Below are 23652 nucleotides of genomic sequence, written 5' to 3'. Positions count from 1 at the left end.
ATCACATGGGACCATTTATTCGAATCACTGACTAGATTTGGTGCTCCGGTCCAATTTATTGACTGTATACGTTTGCTATACGGGAAAGCGTCCACCCAGGTGATCAATAACGGATACTTGTCCCAACCGTTTGAATTAAAGCGAGGGACAAGACAAGGATGTCCATTGTCTCCACTCCTCTTTGCCCTTGCCTTAGAACCTTTGGCCATAGCTCTGAGAGCTTCCACAAAATATAAAGGTATAAAAGTAGGCGGAGAGGAGGTTAAAATGGCACTCTTCGCCGATGATATGTTGTTGTTCATAGCAAATCCCTCAAAAGCTATCCCAGAAATAGTATCCTTGATAGAACTGTTTGGATCTTTTTCTGGGTTTAAGGTTAATTATAATAAATCGGAACTAATGACTCTTACAGAGAGAGAGAAGCCTATACTGACAGGCTCTCCTCTGTCTCAATTTTCTAGGGTAAAACATACAATGAAGTACCTGGGTATATTAATTCCCCCATGCATAGCGGACGTATATTCAGTCAATTTTAGACCGGTAATAGCAGAAATATCAGCCCTACTGCATAGATGGACTACCCTGCCTCTATCACTCTTGGGAAGAGCAGCAGTCATTAAAACAATTGCATTCCCGAAATTATCTTATCTGCTACAGATGATTCCAATAAACTTGTCTAGGCAAGATTGTATAATTGTAAAAACAATATTCTCTAAATTTCTGTGGGCAGATAGGAAACCAAGAGTAGCATATACTAAACTGCAGCTACCCAAGAGTGAAGGGGGGCTGGGGATACCAGACCCATTAATATATAGTAGGGCCGTTAGTTTTAGATATATAATGGACTGGTGCTGGAGACAGTCGAAGTATACAAATGGAGCGATAGAAGAGGCATTATTTGCACCTTATTCTCTGGCAGCCTTAATACATACACCTAGGGGAAAGCTTCCGTCACAGATCATTAACAATATATTGTTCAGAGATACGTATAAGGCATGGAAAGATACAAATAAAAAGTTAGGAAGGTCCCCTTTTGTTTCATGTTTTATCACCTTTTGGGGCAACCCACAATTTGTACCAGGACTAGAAAACCCTCAGTTCCTAGAGTGGAAGGAAAAAGGCATTTCAGCCATAAAGGATGTATTTGATCCAGGGGGACATATTAGATCTTTCCCAGATATAAAGGAAGAATATAGCCTACTACAATCACAATTTTATATGTTCCTCCAAATAAGACACCTTATTCATTCATTGCCACCTGTGGGAGGGGAGGAAATGAATGAAGATCCAATAGGAAGCATTCTCCAATTGGCCCATAAAACTACCTATAGATTAAGGCACTATTATACGAAGGCATGGGTTACAAAGGGAGGGAAAAAATGGACGAGAGCAATAAAAAGTTGGGAGGGAGATATAGCAGTAAATCTACAAGGTACGATAATCTTGAAACAATGCCAACAAACATTGAAATACTTACACACTGCTGTACTCCAAGAGGTGTACCTGAAGGTGCTATATAGGGCTTATATAGCGCCAGCACAGAGAGCCCATATGGTCATTGGAGAAACGGATGCATGTGTGAAGTGTGGTCAGAGAAAGGCTACATTTTTTCATAATTTTTGGCAATGTGGTAAAGTGGCAATATTCTGGAATAAAATTATAAACTTTATAAATAATACATTTAATTTAACCCCTTCCCGACATTTGACGTACATTTACGTCATGGCCGGGAGGTACTTCCCGACACATGGCATAAATGTACGTCATGACTTCTAACTGTCACTGCGTCTAGAGACGCAGTGACAGTTAGGTGATGTCTGCTGTCCCTGACAGCAGACATCCCCCCTCGCCGCCCAGGGGGGGCAGGGGTGCCCCCCCCGGTCGGCGATCGCTGTGATTGGCTGTTCAAATCTGAACAGCCATTCACAGCGTTTCCTGTGTTACCGGCGGCTAAGCCGCTCGGTAACACAGAAAACGGTGGTGATCGGTGCAGCACCGATCACCACCGAGCGGCAGCACCCCCCTCCCACCCGCCGGGCACTCACCCGGCAGCAGCAGCAGCTCCAGCGGCTCCACCGATGCGTCCGGAGCGCACGCTGCGCTCCCCTCCTCCCCCCTCCCCCCCGCAGCAGCAGCAGCAGCAGCAGCATCATGCTGCTGCTGGAAAAGTGAAAAATAAAATAAAATAAAAAATAATGGGCAAATGTGTATATATATATATATATACACACACATATATATATATATATATATATATATATGTGTGTGTATATATATGTATATATATGTATATATATATATATATATATATACACACATATATATATATATATGTGTGTGTGTGTGTGTGTGTGTGTGTGTGTGTGTTTGTGTGTGTATACCGCACCGATCGCCAGCCCCCCCCCCCCCTCCCACCCGGCAGCCCCCCTCCCTCCCACCCACCCGGCTGCCGCAGCGCCAGCACCCCTCCCACCCCCCCGCCAGCCGCAGCGCCAGCCCCCCTCCCAAAGCTGGTGACCAAAATGGGGTCACTTGTGGGGGGGTTCCACTGTATTGGTGCTTCGGGGGTCTTGCTAATGCGACATAGCACCCGCCATTCATTCCACCACCAAAAATCACTCCTTCCCTTCTGAGTCCTGCCATGCACCCAACTGGTATTTTTTGGTCACATGTGAGGCATTGCCGTACCCGGGAGAAATTGGGGCACAGATTTTGGGGTGCTTTGTCTCCTTCATTCCTTGTGAAAATTAAAAATTTTGAGCCAGAACTGCATTTTTGTGTAAAAAATTAAATTTTTTTACACAAAAATGCAGTTCTGGCTCAAAATTTTTTTTGAATGACCCCTGAAGCACCTATACAGTGGAACCCCCCCACAAGTGACCCCATTTTGCAAACTACACCCTTCAGGGAATTCATCAGGGGGTATAGTGTACATTTCAAACCCCCAGGGGTTTAACCAATTTTGATACAACTGAGCTGTGAAAATGAAAAATTAATTTTTTTCATTTTCACAGCCCAGTTGTATCAAAATTGGTGAAACCCCTGGGGGTTTGAAATGTACACTATACCCCTAGATGAATTCCCTGAGGGGTGTAGTTTGCAAAATGGGGTCACTTGTGGGGGGGTTCCTAACTTTTAGCATCTTATGGTGCCTAGAAACCTACATGGTGCCTAAAAAATAATCTCATAAAAAGGAGGCTCCAAAATCAAGTAGGTGCTCCTTCTATTATGAAGCCTGTGGTTTGGTCACCGTGCACACTAGGGCCACATATAGGATATTTATGAAAACAAAAGAATTGGGGGAATCAATTTTTAGTCACATTTCTCTAGTAAAATCTACTGTATTCGTTAGAAAAATGTATTAAAATTGAAACTCTGCAAAAAAAAAGAAATTTTGAAATTTCACCTACACTTTGTTTTAATTCCTGTGAAACACCTAAAGGGTTAACAAACTTCCAAAATGCTGTTTTGAATACTGTGAGGGGTGCAGTTTTTGAAATGGCATCATTTATGGGGGTGTCTCACATACAAGTCCCTCAAAGTCACATCAGAACTGAACTGGTCCCTAAAAAAATCAGTGTTTGAAATTTTCTTGAAAATTTGAGAATTTGCTATTCATATTGTAAGCCTCCTAGTGTCCCAAAAAATTAAAAGGAAGTTGAAATAATGATGTCAACATAAAGTAGACATATGGTCTATGTTAGTTATTCACTATTTTGAGTGGTAAGATTATTTGTCTCACAAGCAGAAAATTTAACATTTTGCAAATCGCAAAATTTTCCATTTTTTTCCGACATTTTGGTATTTTTCACAAAAAAACACAGACTGTATCGACGAAAATTTACCACTAACTTGAAGTACAATGTGTCACGAGAAAACAATCTCAAAATCACTGGGATAAGTAAAAGCAAAAAAAAGTTATCCCCACTTAAGTGAGACATGTCAGATTTGAAAAAAATGGCTCTGTCAGGAACGCAAAAACTAGCTCTGTCAGGAAGGGGTTAAGGATCAATAGAAATCCTAAGGTATGTCTATTATCCGTAATGGATGAATGGGACCTGGGGAGAAGGAAGAAAATCCTAACCCCAATATTGACGATAATTCTTGGTATAGCAAAAAAAATGATCTTAAATCACTGGATCAAACGCTCAGCTCCAACTATATCGGAGACTAAAAATTTCCTACTTAATATCTTATATATGGAAAGACAGGCAACCCTACCGGATATAGAGACAGGGGTGATAAGATTCTATAGAAAATGGGGTCCATATATTGAAACCCTCCCTCGGGAGCTACAAACACAAATTCTGCACATGTATGAGAAGACAGTATGGTCAATGACTAGACAATTAGGAAATGTAGAAAATTGAGATAGCTGCCCCTATTAACCGAGATATAATAGTGCCATAACGAAAGGTAGAAAGAAAAAGATAGCAAAAAAAAAAAAAATGGTTAAGGGGCTGAATATGTTAGGGAAATGTTTGTCTGTATTTGTCCTTTATGTAAATGTATGTCTTAGTTATCCCCATGTCAAAATTCCATCCCCAGTAAAATTAGAACATAGTAAATGAAGCGACATATAATATGGCCGAAATACGCCATGAGGGTAAAAGTCAAAACAAGACGGGCAAGGGATGGTTAGGTTTTTTCCCTTTTTCCCTTTTCTTTCCTGTTTTTTTCTTGTTTTTATTTTTTTTTTTCTCCATATAAATGCTCTTCTTCTTGGTTATTAGGAAAAAAATATATATATATATTAGTAAAATAGGAGGAGATGGACATAGAAAAGGGTAAAAGTGAATGAAAGAGGAGGATAGGAAGGAAAGGAGAAAAGTGAGATAGGGCAAACAGAATCCCTGAAGGGGGAAAAAGGAGGGAAAGTAAGAAAAAGAAAGATGGGGGAAAACCCATAGAAATCTGGTCATATGAAAAAAAATGGAAGAAAGAGGAGGAGGGAAGGGGGGAAAACACTAAGGGGGAGGGAGAGGAGGCGAGAAGGCAGGATGAGAGGGGGGGGGGGGGGGCAGGATTAGATCACTATGGGCCAATAAGATAAATCACAAGTAAAAAACATGAAGGGGGGGGGGAGGTAAGGGAAGGGATAGGAATATAAAGACACATAAGTAAACACCTCTTAAACACGATAAACACGATATACACCAGGCCCCAGAATAAAATAAATAAGACGAGCACAACTACACATCACACATACAAAAAAAAAAAAAAAAAAATAGATACACACTGAAACCCCCAACCCATAGAAGGGAGAAATAGTAGACCAAAAGGTAAAATAATACCACCTTTCCTGAGCCCCCTAGGGGAGATAGACCCTAAGGGAAAATATGGATACATATGATGCCGCGTAAAGATATGAAAAATATATGTCAAATAAAACTTAATATGAGAGAATGGAATATATGTGTTAGATGTTAATGCAGAATATGCATATTTATGTTATGTGATTATATTGTGAAAAAAATACCAATAAAAAAGTTTATTAAAAAAAAAAAAAAAAAAAATCCTCTGTAACAAGCGGCTGCTGCCCTGCTTTATATACCTATTAGCTCGGGGCGGAATAAATGTATAATTATGGGAGAGGTCACCCTTCTTTCATAGTACTTTCAACGCCTCGTGCTGGTTACCGTCAATTTATCGACGGACCTTAAATGTATGGCGGGTGAGCGGGCTTGAATTCGCGCAGAAGAGGAATAATTTTCTAGAGCAATAAAGTAAGGATACTGCTGTCTGGGTGAGCATCCAGCTTCCCCTGTTTAGACTTGGTCCAGTGCAGGGTAGGTCATGTGTGTTACGCCCAGGTGAGTGCTCCCTGAGCGATAGGTTATGGCCCAGACAGGGTGTACAGTCAGTGCTGGGATAGGTGTGCTGCTGTCCTCCACATCTATGTTAGAATACAGTGGTGGAGGATGAGCGGCACCTATCAGAGATCCAGCTAATGAAGTAGATAGAAAGTGGGTTATGAAATGGGCATAGGGGGTAGGGGGGAGGGGGGGGGGAAGGGGGGAGAAAAGGAAACTGGGTAACACAGGGCAGGGGAGGTAGCGTGGGGATGCGGGAGAGAGAGGTACCTGTGTGTGTACAGCGTACACTTGTTTGACACCTGGACAGTCTCGTGCTGGTAATTGGGGCTGCTTCTAGAGGTGCCCTATATCAGCGCTGTTTTCTGAGTCTCCGGATGGCACCTGTGTGATCACTTGCATGATGGGGCTGAAGGTGTGCACCAAAACACTGTGCTGTCCTGTAGGTCGTCTGAAGGGGGTTCGGGTTACAGCGCTGTCAACCGGCGCTGCTCTCTATGTAGCCGGACTGTGCCTGGGGAATCCCGGGGACGCGGCTTCTGCATATGTCTGCCCGATGCTGCACGGCACTGTGGCGGTCTTTGGCAGACTAGTGGGGCTGCTGTGGGAGGCGCTCAATATCGGAGCTGCTCCCTGGGGTCACCGAGCGGCATCCGAGGAATCTCGTAGATGCGGCTGCTGCGGGAGGCGCTTGGTAGCAGCCGCTTGTTACAGAGGATCTTATAGAGCATTTTCACTTTCCACCTCTGACCTGTTGCCCTACATGGTTGGGTATATCCCCCACAATACCCATAAGAGCCCACTTGCACCAAGTGGCAGCTGACAGTTGGAGCAGACAACCTGCTAGAGGGGAAAGGAGACTTTCCAGCCTCGAACCAGACTCTCCCCTCTGTTACGGGTATATAAAGTCGGTGGGATTACCCATGCCTATTGGGCACACCAGGACTCTAACCCTGACCTTTCTTTTACCCCACCTCACTTCGCTTCACTTCCCTTCATTCTGTCCTACCCCTGTCTCCTTGCGGGAGAAAGAGTCAGCTTATACTGCTACCTTTACCTCCTAATGCAAGTTTCCTGTATAAATAACCCTACAAAAGAAATGTGAATACCTGGTGAATTTTTACAGGAAATATCAATTCTCTCTATAGTCTCTCATGATTTTGTGGGTCAGACTGCATGCCCGCTCATCTGGCAGCAGTTACAGGCACAATCTGAACACGCATACGATAGAGGTGTTACTGTAGAATAGTAGGAAAGCTAGCATTGATTTGTACATCCATACTTTCCTCCTGCAATCTTTCTGTGGTGTTCTGCCTTGACTTCCTTATACTAGGAAGGCAACTGCAGCCAATACTTTATTGCACGACACTGTGAGAAGACACTTAATCTATCAATAAAACATTCACCCTTCCAAGGGATTTTTGCTAATAAGGCTAAAAAATAAGCCTGTATGGTGTGCCCTCTTGCACAGTAATAACAGTCATTACCAATTGACATATCTCGCTATTAAGGAATTTAAACTATGTATAGATGACATGACCATGGTTGAAGTGTGAATTAGTTTATTTGTTTCAGAAACACACTTCTCAAAATCGCATACAATGTAATTAACCTTTCTTGAAAGGTCAACCTTGCTGAGAATTTCTCTGTTTGAGAAAGGAAACATTATGGTATAGGATACATGATCACGCTTGTATTGTAACCCGTGTCTGGGTGGTGAAAATCGTTTAGGTTGTTCAATAAACACATGTTTGTAAATTGTATACAATATAATTAACCTATCTAGAAAGGCCAACCGTGCTGAGAATTCCTTTGCCTGAGGAAGATAACGCTGTGATACAGAATATATGATTATGCTTGTATTTTTTACATCTTTCTAAAAAACACTAGCACTCTCTTTATCGTTTCTCATTTCTATCTGTATATACCGTGGCACTTGGACTGAGGCCTACCATGTGGTATATCTCTGGCCAGAGAAAGTAACAATTGAACCATAGTGCATACTATCTTTGTTATTTTTTTTGTGTGTGACATACAATAAACGATATATAGTGCTTAAATCATTAGAAAGTGTGAACTCAGTTTATCACCAGCTACCAACTAAGCCTTTAAAGTAATAGGTGGACTGTACAACCTAAACCCCAGGATCTAGCCTGTCCGTCACAGGGACATCCAGGCCCTAACAGCGTAACCCTTGACCCCAAAACATCCAAACCCCCTCCCTAAACAGGGACATTGGAAACGGTGGGACAGTTATATATGTCAGGGGACAAGGCCAAGGGACCCCACTAGGGGAATCAGTATACTACCAACCTCAGCAAGAGATTCTGTATACAACCTACCTCAGTGGAGGTAGGACAAGAGGACACAGTGCCCGTAGGGCACAGACACCGACATTACATTGATAACTATAAATTGAATGAACACCGATTAAAGCTACAATCTATCAGTTTTGAGTGCCCCTTGTAGGAATCCTTTTTCTTTTCCCTTTTTTTTGCTGTAAAATAATAAATAATACAAGATACTGTTACCAATATACCACGGTTATACCTGCTTTCATTATGTAAGCTCTGGAACCTACACACAGTCCTACTCTGTTATACCATTTAATCTTCTCCAATATAAACTGTGTCACCTTCCACTCGATAATACGCATTTTTACCATTCAGGTCCTGGACTCGCATGCATCCATCCATTCAGTCTTATACCATTCACTCTTCTCTACTGTACATAGCGATAGCAAATGTAAGTGACCATTACTGCCCAAAAAGTATGTCATAAAATAAATTTTGATTCTCTGTGGGTTAAACTTCATGGTCTTGTGTTTGTTTACAGAGAGTTAACTGTCCACATTTACCTGCACATAACTTGACACAGGTGCTGTCTACTACATAAAGGTGGAATTAAACCATTTTATTAAAATAAATGTTAAAAAAAAAAAACAGAAGTAGGCCGAACCTGTCCACCTACTTCTGTGACATCAGAAGTTGGACAGAAATTGGCTGGACTAAAAAAAAAAAAAAAACTACTGGTTGTCAGAAAAGTTGGTTAGATGTGTGGGGACGGTTTTAGTTGGACTGCCAAGTTGGATGGTTGGAGGTTTGAAGGGTTTAGAAAAGTTGGTCTGAAGTTGGTCTGATGTGTGGCCAGCATAAGTCTCCTCCCCTCTCCTAGGAGCCAGGCCAGCTGCCTGTCTGATAACAAAATTTGCATTCTGAGTGTGGTATGTAAAGGTGTATTTTGTGTATATAAATTTAAATATATGTATAACTGCTGTATACATATGAGTGCACGTATGCATACTGTGTATTTATGATTTGAGTTTAACGGGAGCAGTTATACACAGATGGAGCGCCTCTCATTTAGCAGGGGTCTGGCAGGGGGACCCGCCAGCCGCCAGAAGGGGACGCACATGCATGAGACTTGTGTGTTCCTTTCCGATGGAGCTCCCCGATGGTCCCCACCGTCGTCTCGTCACCATTCCTCAATGGTCCCCGCCACCTCCCCACACCCCCATTACCTTGCTCGACAGGCAGGGTTCCCATCCCCCGCCACCAAAAAACTGGGACACGCGTGCGTGTGGGACCCAGTCAGATGGAGTGGCTCTCTGCTGGCGATTGCCAGCGGGGACATTCTAGCGATCCCCGGCCCTGAACAAGAGGTGCGCCATCTGTGGAATATGCTTCACAGAGCTCAGTCATCTAGAGTTCAGTAGCACAGGGTACAGATGCCGGGCACCAAGTACCATAGGTGCCGATTCTGTGGGTGCTCAAGGGCCCGAGCACCCACGGAAATTGATGAGCACCCACGGGCCCGAGTTCCGCTGCTGGGCCACCATATTAACTTGCTAATTTGCGGCTGCAGCACCCACATCGCCGCACCCGCCACCTGGGAAACAGTATGCCGGGAAGAGTGTATTCTGTCCACGGAATACCAGTACTGTGGGGACATTTATGTACCTGCACTGTGGGGGCATTTATGTACCTGCACTGTGGGGGCATTTATGTATGTGGAACTCTGTTGCCGTTATTTGAATATTGGAGACAACTGTGCTCCCTGATATAAATTGGTATTATTTTGTGGCCACACAACTTCCCCATGAAGACACTCCTCTATATTTTTGGCTTGAGCTCCCACCAGCAAAAGCATAAATCGGCACCTATGCCAAGTACAGTAATGTTTAAACTTAAATATGTTCATTTTTTTGTGTCGGATGGGGGAAAGGAAGTTCTGTGCTCCATCTGTCTGTCTGTTCATATATATAAATTATAAAATATAGAGCTTATGATGTGGAAGGGGGTGTGTATTGTTTTGTTTAATTAAAAAGCGGTTACAGAGTAAGATGTACATTGATAGTGTGGAGGTTACAGTGACATTTGTGGGTGTGGGGGGGGCTGTGTGTGCTTGTTGTTTAGGTGTGTGTGTGCAATAGTATAGTAGGGTGTTTTTGAGTCAACGGCTCCCCACTGTTGGAGGTCACGACACAGGAAAACAGGAGGCTGGGTAGTGATAGGGGTGTGTGGGCATAAGGGGGACTAAAAGGGAGGGTGGGGGACACTGTGCAGCTTCTGCCAGTGGGTGAGGGTCCAGCGTCTCCTCCTACTGGGTGGGACTTAGGGTGCATGAGAGCAGGGGCTGGGCTATGAGGCATGATAGGGGTATGTGGACAACACAGCGTCAGCGACTCCCCAGTGGTGGAAGTTACGGTTTAGGAAAGCAGGAAGCTGGGTAGTGATAGGGGTGTGTGGGTATGGGGGGACTAAAGCTTTTTTGTTGGTGCAAAGGAGGGTGGGGGACACTGTGCAGCTCCAGCCAGTGGGTGAGCATCCAGCGTGCCAGCGCAGGAGTACAGGACGGTGCCCCTGAGTCAGTGCGTTCTCCCACTGGGAGGCCGTAAGGGTGCATGAGAGCAGGAGGCTGGGCCTTAAAGCATGATAGGGGTATGTGGGCAACACAGGGTGAGCGGGTCCCCACTGGAGGAAGTTACGGGGCAGGAGAACAGGAGGCAGGGCAGTGATAGGGGTGTGTGGGCATGAGGGGTAGTAAAGGTTTTTGGCTGTTGCAGAGTAGGTATGGCCAATCTGGGTTTTTATGAAAAAAAAAATGCTAAAATAACAGAATTTGGGCCTTACACTTCCAACCTGGCACATCTTGGAAGCAGAGCGGCACTGCAGGGGCAGACAGGGTGGCAGTTTAATAAATTACCCCCCCCCCCCCCCCCCCCAAAAAAAAAAAAAAGAGAAATGCTCCAAAGAGCAAAAAATACAAAGAGGTATCGGCCTTGTCATGACTGGTGGTAGTAGCTTCAGCACTTCTATCAGGTTGCTGATCTCCCACTATTTCCTCCTCCATCATCCTCCAAAAATGTGTTTTTATTTTATTTATTACTTTTATTTATTTTTCTTACTTTACGCTGGACACAGCCTATCACACTGGACACAGCCGCTGGACACTGGACACTGCCCTTGGACACAGCCCATCAGCCTGGACACAGCCCCTGGACACAGCTCCTGGACAATGGACACAGCCTCTGGACACCGCCCCTGGACACAGCTCCTGTACACTGGACACAGCCGTCACACTGGACACTGCCCCTGGACACTGGACACAGCCCATCACCCTGTACACAGCCCCTGGACAATGGACACAGCCTCTGGACACAGCTCCTGTACACTGGACACAGCCGTCACACTGAACACTGCCCCTGGACACTGGACACAGCCTGTCACCCTGGACACAGCCTCAGGACACCGCCCCTGGACACAGCTCCTGTACACTGGACACAGCCGTCACACTGGACACTAGATATAGCCCGTGACACTGGACACTGGATATAGGCCATCACACTGGACACAGCCCATTACACTGGACACTGGACGCAGCCCGTTACACTGGACACTGGATACAGCCCGTCACCCTGGACAATGGACACAGCAGTCACACTTGACAGTCTGCCCCTGGACACAGGCTGTCACCCTGGACACAGCCCCTGGACAATGGACACAGCCCCTGGACAATGGACACAGCCCCTGGACACTGGACACAGCCCCTGGACACTGGACACAGCCCCTGGACACTGGACACAACCCCTGGACACAGCCCCTGGACAATGGGCACAGCCCCTGTACAGTTGACACAGCCCCTGTACACAGCCCCTGTATACTGGACACAGCCCCTGACACACTGGACACAGCCCCTTGTATAATGGACATTGCAGCCCCTGTACACTGAGTGTACAGTCAGCAGCACTGCAGACCCTGCGTGTGAGCACTGCAGCACCTACTGTAGTTACAACAACAAAAAAATCAATCAGCACAGGGCACAGAGCACAGATCTCCTACCCACCCTCTTCCCTCTCCTATAATGGATTGAAGATGGCGGGGCGTGCGTGTGTCTTATATAATATCCCGGTCCCGCGAGAATCTGACTCCAGAGTCGGCTTGGATCCTGACTTGGATCGCGATATTCGGATCTGTCGGATCCCGTAGATCTGGGCCCGCTCATCTCTAATCTATATATACACACACATACAGAGGAATCACAGATTACTCACCAAATATTTCTGTAATCAGCGATGAGGGTACCAGGATTATATGATAGCTCTGTATGCATGAGGATAGGGGCAGTCCTCTATGTTGCTCCAGAAGCAGGGGTGGAGGGGCACATGGTCTAGGGAAGCAGCCAGCACTGATCATGCTGCTCAGTGGCCCCCTGTGTGTGTGTGGGCTAGCAGCTATGACAACGAGTGGAAGAGCATTTACAGATAATGCTGCTGGAGCCAGGAACAATAATGTAGGGCTTCCAGCAGTGGTAGGGAAGGCAAAAATTCAGTTGAAGTACCCCACATGGGTGCCCGGCATGGGGACTCCAGTGACAGCAGCGGGATTACAGCGGCAGCAACAGGACTGCAGCGGTGGCAGGACTTGGAGAGATGGATGCTCCCCATATGGGCGCCCGGCAGGGGAACTCCAGCACTGGCAGAACTTACAGTGTGGGTGTCACACTACTTGCGCTCCACACAGACCACGCTGCCGCTGCCTCCTCCATGCCACCATGGAGGCTGCAGAAGCATTGTTACACCACTGCCTGGGCCAAATGACACTGAATGAATCAGGTGGCTCCACCCCCTCCTAGGACACTGCTGCCTTCTTCTCTCATCCCTTTTTATGGTACTTGTTTCCTATCTGGGCGCCCAGGTTTTCAACGTACGGCACCGTATTGAAATCGGATCGCGTCGCATCGGATTCGGTACTCGATGATGTACGATGGCATACGATGCTATCCGATCCGATCCGATTTCAATGTGAAATGGCTCAATTTAGCCAAATTATCATAGGAACAATAGTAAATGGGCCAAAAACACCCCTGAACATTGAAATGTCCCCCCAAAAGTAGTTGACGTCACCCCACCATCAACGTGAACCCGAAGCGCAGCGAGCCCGCGAGGGGCGGCGGTACGCGTCCTCCGACCTTTTCATGCCCTACTATCCACTAGGGCGTGGAGTGAGAATAGAATAGTGTGGCGAGCGCAGCGAGCCACCGAGCCCGAAGCGTGGCGAGCGGACGTGGATACCTTCACAGTTATACGCGTCCCCTCGCGGGCTTCCCAGGTGTCCATGTCGACGCGGACACCTGGGAAGCCCGCGAAGGGACGCGTTTACCTGTGAAGGTATCCGCGTCCCCTCGCGGGGCTCGCTGCGCTCACCACGCTTCGGGCTCGGTGGCTCGCTGCGCTCGCCACACTATTCTATTCTCACTCCACGCCCTAGTGGATAGTAGGGCATGAAAAGGTCGGAGGACGCGTACCGCCGCCCCTCGCGGGCTCGCTGCGCTCGCCACGCTTCGGGTTCACGTTGATGGCGGGGTGGCGTCAACTACTTTTGGGGGGACATTCCAGTGCTCTGTGGTTTTTTTGGGGGTTTCTGGCCCATTTACCATTCTTCCCTATGCTGATTTGGGTAAATTGATCCATTTAACATTGTTTCCTATGGGGAATCGGATCGCATCGCATCGTTCAATATCGTGTATGTGCATTTGTGGTATCCGATGCGATGCGATCCGATTTTTATACAGAGAATAGCATGGTGCGCAATTAACTTAGCGGGCGCCCAGATAGGAAACAAGTACCCTTTTTATTTATTTATTTATATACAGTGTCTTATATAGCGCAGCAGATTCCGTTACAGTGTCTTATATAGCACAGCAGATTCCGCTACAGTGTCTTATATAGCGCAGCAGATTCCGTTACAGTGTCTTATATAGCGCAGCAGATTCTGTTACAGTGTCTTATATAGCGCAGAAGATTCCGTTACAGTGTCTTATATAGCCATTGGCGTTCTACTTTACTTGACTAATTTTGTATTGTCTTGTTATTATGGAGTGCTATAGTTGGCATCTAAGCCTACATGGGGTGTAATGAGTAGCTGAAGCCACTTCATCAAGGGCTGTTTCAAGATTATGCAGGAATCAGATGGTCCCTTTAAATGATCAGGTCTTGGGACCATGGCCGCTGAGAGGTATGCCAGGCCCCAGTAAAATTTTGGGGGCATGGCATAATCGTAGGAGACTTGGCCACCTCCCACAATTAGACCACGCCCCCATGTTACCGTGGGGAAAACCCTCTAAAGAAGTCAAGGGGGAGTGTTATATTGTGTGTGCCCCCCCCCCCCCCCCCCCTCGGCAGTGGCAGCACACATCTACAGCATGTGCCATGTGCTGTGCTGACAGCAGGCTCAGCATGAGCTCTCATGCTGTCAGTGAGATGCTCATGCTGGGCCTGTTGTCAGCACAGCACAATGCACATGCTGTTGATGTGTGCTGCTGCCAAGGGGGGGATCAGGGTCCCTGCCCGGCACCACTAGCAAGTAGCCTGGGTAATACCCACTCCCCCTCTCCCCTTCTTCTCAGTGGCCCTGCCTAGAACACATGCCCCCAGAGAATCCCTTAGTTTCAGTCACCATTCTTTCGTGTGAATGGCTACTTACTCATCTAGGAGTTAGTCTGGCAGAGCTTCTGGATGGGAGGGGAGGAACAAGATACAGGAACCTGTTACTGTCTCTAGTTCAGGTAGAATCAGCAGATCTCTGTACCGTGACCCTGCTCCCCCATAGAGATGGCTCCACTGCATCATCTCTAGGGCTGCAGATCCCTAATTATGCCACTGAACACTGATGAAACATTATTCCAGCTTGAACCTGAAAATTTGGTGTGATGGTGCTATTACATGTCCACCGGCCGGTGCAAGGTTTTGTGGTAGCCTAGGCAAAACTTCAGCCTACTGCACCCTTCCACCCACCCCCAACACACACACACCAATACACATTTTCCAGACCCTCAGGAGAACATGTGGAGGGGGCGTCTTAGATGTTCAACACCTGCCTTGAGAAAGATTCTAAATCGAAACGCGTTGGCTGGCTTTCTGGACTTGCACAATCCCCCTTTTAAACCTTGGACCATCCTATGCTGGACATTTAAACGAAGGTACCGGGTGTTAACTCACCGACATCTCTAAGCTCATCCGGAGAGTTTTTTGGTGTTATGTAGTGTGAGTCTTAATCAACATCTATCACCCACCTTTGGATTTTTTTACAGTGTACTTTTGGTCTTAGTGTATTTTAATAATTTTTTGGCAATAAAATTAATTTTTTTCAAGCAAAAGAAACCCAGATGTGCTTTGAAAATTCCCGCCAATTGTGAGTTATTGGTACGCTTGCCTTGAAAAGAAACCTTTATACAGTATGTATTTTAACATCTTTATCTTGTGAGTGAAAACGTACGCCCAATCTATTTCCATTGGACACCAGGGTGGACTTGGTGAAGGCTATACTATCGTTGAATAAAAAGATACCTTTATATATTTGAAACACACACTCCCCTTGTGAGTGTGGTACGTTCTATTTCCATTTTCCCTTGTATGTTCTAGAGTTTAAATACAGTCCTACACATTGTGTTCTTTTCCTTTTTTCAACTCACGAGGACGGGAGAAGTGAAGAGAACACATACAGACAGCGCTTGAATATATCCTTACCCCTGTTTTATTTATCATTGTTCAACACCTGCCGTTTGCATTAAGTTCAAGAAGGATGCTTCTCTCAGAGTCATGTTTAATCTTGTGATAGACTTAGGAGTACCCCCAAAATTCTGGAGCCCTGAGGTTCAAAACATTATGATGGTAATGCCAACTATGCACATCCAGCTTCTTCCTACATAATAACCAGTCAAAGTAATGACATATAACACCATTTTATTAGGAGCTTATTGCACACGCCATGTACATATATAGAAACTCTAACTTTGATCTCTTCTTCAGGAGTTGCCCCCATCATTGTCCTCACCAGACGATCCAGCGGAGATTATTTTCAGATGGAGAGGGAGTTCAAGCTTCTAGAGCCTGTGACTGTGATATCCGTGGAGAACTACACCAAGGAGAACAGTATGAAAACGCTGCAAAGAACCACAGACTTCCTGACATTCATCAATGTTGCCATAAAACAAGTAGAATTCCGTATGGAAGAGACAAGGAACCCACGGGAAGAGCGAGTGCAGAGGAAGATATTCCTGCTGGATTACATACATCAGGCTGATAAGAAGCAGGAGGAAAAAAGAAGAGAGCAGGAGAGTTACCAGGTTGAGAGACAAATGTTTCCGCATTATTTATCTCACATGCAAAGGAGACAGAGTCAAGCGGTACAATGTGATATTCTGTAGAATTTGTGTTCATGTAGAGAGATGTCAGATGTAAGCCAGTGCTGATGTTATTAAATGGGAAATGTCACTTAGAGCGGGTATTTTCTTACTGGAGAATATTTTCACAGCCTCCACTTACTGAACCCATGGCTAATATTTTAATAGGTTTCCGCTTTTATACGAGGCAAATATCCCCTATATGCATTTATGTGCAATCTCCATATACATATATATCCTTCCACATAAATGTCCAATGATTCTAAATAAAGTGATTAATATCAGATTGGTTGGACTGATTATTGTTACATGTTGATGGAAAGAGTAAGTACGACAGAAATGGATAGAGACCTCTGCCACCTGGTTTCAATGGATTGAATTAAAATACTCACCCACTTGTGTAACACAAGGGCTCTAATGATAGGTGACATCTCCGGGGCCCTAGAGATGTGCAGGTTCGGATCTACTTTGTTGTTATCGCCAAATTAGCAGAAGTTCATTTTTCTGATTGGCTATCAGCTATCACATGATTTGGATAGCCAATAAGATCCCGCATTGAGATCCAAGTATATCCGTTATGTGTTTATGGTTGCTCATGTGCTCCTCGCTGAATATAACAAATAACATGTTACATACAGATGGAGCGCCTCTGATCCTTGGCTGGGGATCGCCAGCAGGTCTCTGCTGGCAATCGCCAGCGCAGAGGCGCTCCATCTGACTGGGATACCCATGTGTCTCACATGCATGTGCATCCCAGTTTCAGGACGGCGCCACTGTGGGTCCCTGCCCGTCTCCACTTCGGGGAGACGGGCAGAGATAGGGGGACATCGTGGCGGCGAGGGGCGGAGATAGCTCCATAGCCACAGGGCGCGTGTGAGCGTCTAGTGCTCGCATGCCCCTGACTAGAGCCAGCCGCTGGCGGGGGCTGGCGATAGAATCACCAGCCCCTGCAAGGAAGAGGCAGGCTCCATCTGTACTGAGATTACATAGCATTGTTTATGGTTATCTGCTTTACATAAGAGTTTCAAGTGTCCATTTTCTACAAATAAAGAAAACATTTTTAAATAATTGTATAAAATTTTGCACTAACCCTGACAAGTTTCCTGCAGATACACAAAACAATATACAACGCTAGTGCTAAACGATAAACATGGAAACTAACTAGAATGAATTATCTGTATTATATAAACATACTGGTGGGGGCTGGGGATGGTCACATCACGTGGAGCTCCGATTTCCCATCCACGGAGCTCCACCATCCCCGGCCTCCGGAGCAGCGTGGCGGAGGAAGCGGCAGCGGTGGGCAGAGTTGAGGAGGCGGTTGGAGGGAGCAGAGCGGCTGGAGGCGATCTGAGGGGTGAGCACCGTGTCCCTTGGCGCAAGATGCAGCGACACCCGGCCAGAGGAGGGCTGCGCTGTGCTCCCCCCTGCGCAGCACCATCGGGCAGCACTGTGGGGCCCCCCAGGAAGCACAATCGGGCAGCACCATCGGGCAGCGCTGCGGCCTCCCCACATGGCAGCTCCATCGGTCCGGGAAACACCCCCCCACCGGCAAAACCATTGGTCTGGCGAAACCCCCCCCAAAAAAACAAACTACAGGATCAGACGATCGCCCTTCACACTGCATTTGGGGAAATGGCAGAACAATGCAGTTGGGGGAAGGGCAGGACCTGCATCACACCAGCTATCACCCAGCCAGGTCAGGGGGCACATTGACTATGGGGGCCCCGGCATGACACCCAGAGGCCGGCAGGATCACACACACATCCCCGGCCGTGCACAGGATTTCCCCCCTGCAGGCCCCAGCAGGCAGCACCAGCTCAGCGGCAGAGACACTCTCCAGCCTCATTAACTCTCCCCCCCTGCAACCTGCCCTGACCCCCATGCTGGCCCTCCATACAGGAAGATGGCGCCGCAAATGGCTGCCTAGGAACTGTGCACTCAGCCATATGTAACCCTGTGTCTCCGAATGGTAACTGTACTGTCTCTGCTATAACGGTTACCTACCTGGCAGCTGCAATGACCAGTGGCGCCGCTGATGACAGCCTAGGTGCTGTGCAGCTCGGCGGGTATATGTTCCCTGTGTGATAACTGTACTGTCCCTGCTTATACTGTTACCTACCTGGCTGCTGCAACGACCAGTGGCGCCGCTGATGGCTGCCTAGGCGCTGTGCAGCTGAGCAGGTATATGTTCCCTGTGTGATAACTGTACTGTCCCTGCTTATATTGTTACCTACCTGGCTGCTGCAACGACCAGTGGCGCCGCTGATGGCTGCCTAGGCGCTGTGCAGCTCGGGGGGTATGTGTTCCCTGTGTGATAACTGTACTGTCCCTGCTTATATTGTTATCTACCTGGCTGCTGCAACGACCAGTGGCGCCGCTGATGGCACCCTAGGTGCTGTGCAGCTCGGCAGGTATGTGATCCCTGTGTGATACTGTACTGTCCCTGCTTATATTGTTACCTACCTGGCTATTGCAATGACCAGTGGTGCCGCTGATGGCTGCCTAGGCACTGTGCAGCTCAGCAGGTATGTGTTCCCTGTGTGATAACTGTACTGTCCCTGCTTATACTGTTACCTACCTGGCTACTGCAATGACCAGTGGTGCCGCTGATGGCTGCCTAGGCACTGTGCAGCTCAGCAGGTATGTGTTCCCTGTGTGATAACTGTACTGTCCCTGCTTATATTGTTACCTACCTGGCTACTGCAATGACCAGTGGAGCCGCTGATGGCTGCCTAGGCGCTGTGCAGCTCGGTGGGTATGTGTTCCCTGTGTGATAACTGTACTGTCCCTGCTTATACTGTTACCTACCTGGCTACTGCAATGACCAGTGGTGCCGCTGATGGCTGCCTAGGCACTGTGCAGCTCAGCAGGTATGTGTTCCCTGTGTGATAACTGTACTGTCCCTGCTTATATCGTTACCTCCCTGGCTGCTGCAATGACCAGTGGTGCCACTGATGCCTGCCTAGGCGCTGTGCAGCTCGGTGGGTATGTGTTATCTGTGTGATAACTGTACTGTCCCTGCTAATATTGTTACCTACCTGGCTGCTGCAACGACCAGTGGCGCCACTGATGGCTGCCTAGGCGCTGTGCAGCTCAGCAGGTATGTGTTCCCTGTGTGATAACTGTACTGTCTCTGCTTATATTGTTACCTACCTGGCTGCTGCAATGACCAGCGGTGCCGCTGATGGCTGCCTAGGCGCTGTGCAGCTCGGGGGGTATGTGTTCCCTGTGTGATAACTGTACTGTCCCTGCTTATACTGTTACCTACCTGGCTGCTGCAACGACCAGTGGTGCCGCTGATGGCTGCCTAGGCACTGTGCAGCTCAGCAGGTATGTGTTCCCTGTGTGATAACTGTACTGTCCCTGCTTATATTGTTACCTACCTGGCTACTGCAATGACCAGTGGTGCCGCTGATGGCTGCCTAGGCACTGTGCAGCTCAGCAGGTATGTGTTCCCTGTGTGATAACTGTACTGTCCCTGCTTATACTGTTACCTACCTGGCTACTGCAATGACCAGTGGTGCCGCTGATGGCTGCCTAGGCACTGTGCAGCTCAGCAGGTATGTGTTCCCTGTGTGATAACTGTACTGTCCCTGCTTATATTGTCACCTACCTGGCTGCTGCAATGACCAGTGGTGCGGCTAATGGCTGCCTAGGCGCTGTGCAGCTCGGCGGGTATGTGTTCCCTGTGTGATAACTGTACTGTCCCTGCTTATATTGTTACCTACCTGGCTGCTGCAATGACCAGTGGTGCCGCTGATGGCACCCTAGGTGCTGTGCAGCTCAGCAGGTATGTGTTCCCTGTGTGATAACTGTACTGTCCCTGCTTATATCGTTACCTCCCTGGCTGTTGCAATGACCAGTGGTGCCACTGATGCCTGCCTAGGCGCTGTGCAGCTCGGTGGGTATATGTTCCCTGTGTGAAAACTACTGTCTCTATTTGTATTTTTTCCTATCTGGCTCTTGCATTGACCAGTGGTGCCACTGATGGCTGCCTAGGCACTGTGAAGCAAAGCGGGTATGTATTCCCCACATGTAATGTCTTAATGCAATGTATGTAATGTGTCCCCCCCCCCCCCCCCCCCTTGGTTGATGCTTCACTGTAATCCGAAAAAAATTCCTAGTGTGCGCAAGCATACATGGCCAATAAAGTTAATTCTATTAAAATGAATATATTTTCATGTAATAAAACTAACAGTAACCACAGTCTGGGACAATCTTGCTGGTCCTTTTAAGAGTAACTGGACTCAAACCTAAATTTGGACCATCATAGGCAGCGGTGTAGCTACGTGTCACGATGCCCGGAGCAAGGGCATGTTTTGCGACCCCCAATTTGCAGCAGGCCGCCTCCCCCCCAATTTGTAAGCAGGCCGCCACCTTTTTTTCCTCACTCCCCCCAATTTTTAGCAGGGCAGCAATGTGCGATATACTGTTATATACAGAATATAGTATAATACATACTGTTTTATATATACATAAGGAAGCACAGGGCAGCCGCACAGGGGTCCTTGCTACTCACCGTTGCAGCACTACCGCTACTGCTGCCCCATGCGCTGCACTCTGTGTACAGAATAGGGGCGGGTGGGCGGCACACAGAGGGAGGGAGGGCGGGTGGACAGGAGGCACACAGAGGAAGGGCGGGCGGCTCACAGAGGAAGGGCGGGAGGACAGGCAGACTCAGAGGCAGAACATGCGAGTTGTGGGCCCAGGTGCAAAAATATGCTTCCCCCCCCAACACACACCAAAATAACATAGGATATTTTTGTTTACTTTAAATTCAAAGGCCATTTGTAGTGCCTAGTACACATTTTGTCGCACATGCCCATTGCACATTATGCCATACATGTAAGGCCCATTGCACATTATGCCACACCGAAATACCCATTATAAATTATCCCACACACACTGTATTGCTCATTAAACATTATGCCACATATGTGCGCTTACCTACAGTACATGTTCATTACTAGGAGCTACATGCTCCATGCCAGTGTTTAAATGCTCCTTGCCAGGGGGTTACATGCTCCGTGCCACGCAGTTACACACTCATTGTCACAGGGATTACTACTCATTGCCTGATTACATGCTTATTTCCCTGGGGGGATTACATGATCATTTCCCTGGGGGATTACATACCTGTTGCCTGTGGGATTACATGCTTGATGCCCAGGGAGATTTCATGATCGTTGCTTGGAGATGCAGGCACACATCATGCCATTGATTCAAGAACCCGCAGGTGTAGAGAGATAGAGGGGATGTCAGGGAGAAAAAGGTAGATAGAGGATGTGAATAAGAGGGGAGGGAAAGGGAAGGGGGTAACGGAGGGAGAATGAAATGGGTGAGGGAGAGGGAAAGGGGGGAGGGAAGGGAAGGGGGAAGGAAGGGGGAGAGGGAAGGGAGAGAGGGAAGGGGGGAGGAAAGTGAGAGGGAAGGAAGGGGGAGAGGGAAGTGGGCCCACAGAGCAGAGTGTTGCACGCCGCCGTCCGGTGCTCCCAGTGCCCGGACAGACGGCGAATGGTGAATGCAGCAGCGGCGCGGCTGACCCGCCTCCAAGCCCGTTCCAAGCCTCCTTTTGAGGCAGAGCGTCAGGGCGTTGCTAGGCAACCTCCCGACTTCCGCCCGGCCGCAACTCTCGCGCACGCCTGACGTCATCCAGGCGGCGCGCAATTTGAATAAGTAGCCAGCGTCTGCTGGGCACAGACGCCGGTTATAGCGTTCTCCCCAGCGTGTTCCCGGCCCGGAGCACTGTCAGCTGCCTCAGCTCCTAGGACCTGTTCCTGGTCTCTGTGGTCAGTCCTGTTCGTGGCTCCCCTTCTCCAGCCAGCTTCTGGGATCCCTAACTGCCTGTTATTGGTGCTCACAGTTTCATGTAAGTGCTCCAGTGGAGCCTGGTGTTTTTCTTGTGGGACTGCCGAGTTCCTGTTTTTGTGCCATCTCTTACAGTCACCTGTGCAGTTCCCTTAGGAACGCTGGACTTGCCCCGCCGTGGGCTTTAGTCATTCCCATTGCCTGTTCCCTGCTCCCTTTTTTCTCTCTCGTTCTCCTTCTTCCATTTAGTCTTTTTCATAGGCAGGGATCTTTGTATTCTCTCCTCAGTGTGTGTGTTTTGGGGATTCGTTCCTTGGTGTCCCTCAGTGTTTTGGTGATTCCCCATTTTTGGTCCCTGGTGTTTGCGACTGGGTCACGCTCCCGGTTTTGGCCAGGTGCCGGCAGACAGGGGTTATTCCCAGTTAGGCCCTGTAGTCAGTTTATCCTTTTGAGTTACCCCTGGCGATCCCTTATCCCTTGTCCTCACATAGACCTAGCTGCATCGGGGTTGGAGCGGGCATAACTCGCTCCTTCGGACGCGGCGGCCACAGGTGAAGCCTAGTTCCCGCAGGGATTTGTCATCTGCCCGGGGTTCTCAACAGAGTCAGTGTAGGTTTCGCTGTGGCCGTCCTGACCAGCGGTCCCGGCTGCGGGCTCATGCCTGACCCTCCATTCCCTGTTTTCCAGTACCTGCACTCCGGGCTTAACGGCAGCCTTAACATTATAACCGGCCACACAGGTCATATAAAGAGGTCTTTATATAACCAACTTTTTGTTTAAGAATTGCCGTTTTTTGTATCATGAATCCCACTTCCCAGTCTTTTTCGGATCAGCTCCAGGGATTAACCCAAATGGTCCGAGATCTGTACTTGAAAGTGGCATCCCAAGAACAGAGGGTGCGTCCTTCTGATCCTGTTGTGGTAGAGCCCAAGGTAAACTTGCCTGATCGATTTGCTGGAGATCGAAGGGCTTTTTTCAACTTTAGGGAAAGTTGTAAATTGTATTTCCGACTTCGGCCACGGTCTTCCGGATCAGAGTCTCAACGGGTAGGCCTAATCATGTCTTTATTACAGGGGGACCCCCAGACGTGGGCATTTGGGCTTCCCTCCGATAGTCCGGTTCTGTCCTCGGTTGACAGCTTTTTTAGTTCATTAGGGCTGTTGTATGATGACCCCGATCGAGAGGCTTCTGCGGAGACTCATCTTCGAGCCCTTAAACAAGGGAAAGATCCTGCAGAGGTATACTGTACCGAGTTCCGCCGATGGTCGAATGATTGCGGGTGGAATGATTCTGCCTTACGTAGTCAATTTCGGTGTGGCCTATCTGACATCATCAAAGATAGCTT

The 23652-nt window shown here is 47.8% G+C and overlaps 1 protein-coding gene across 2 annotated transcripts in view; it reads left to right on the top strand.

Moving 5' to 3' along the window:
- The window catches only part of LOC146019737 (uncharacterized), a 130894-nt gene extending 114112 nt beyond the window's left edge, over positions 1 to 16782 (top strand). For both annotated transcript variants that reach the window (XM_083152251.1, XM_083152250.1), the window contains exon 5: positions 16123 to 16782. In XM_083152251.1, coding sequence (XP_083008377.1) covers positions 16123 to 16520 — 398 coding nt within the window. In that variant the 3' untranslated portion in view covers positions 16521 to 16782. The remainder of the gene's footprint in view (positions 1 to 16122) is intronic.
- The last annotated feature ends 6870 nt before the right edge of the window (positions 16783 to 23652 follow it).

This window comes from Crinia signifera, chromosome 7 (assembly GCF_055691185.1).
Source record: "Crinia signifera chromosome 7, ASM5569118v1, whole genome shotgun sequence".
Lineage (NCBI taxonomy): Eukaryota > Metazoa > Chordata > Amphibia > Anura > Myobatrachidae > Crinia > Crinia signifera.
Note: the sequence above shows the minus strand (reverse complement) of the source record. Positions and strands in the feature narration are given on the sequence as shown.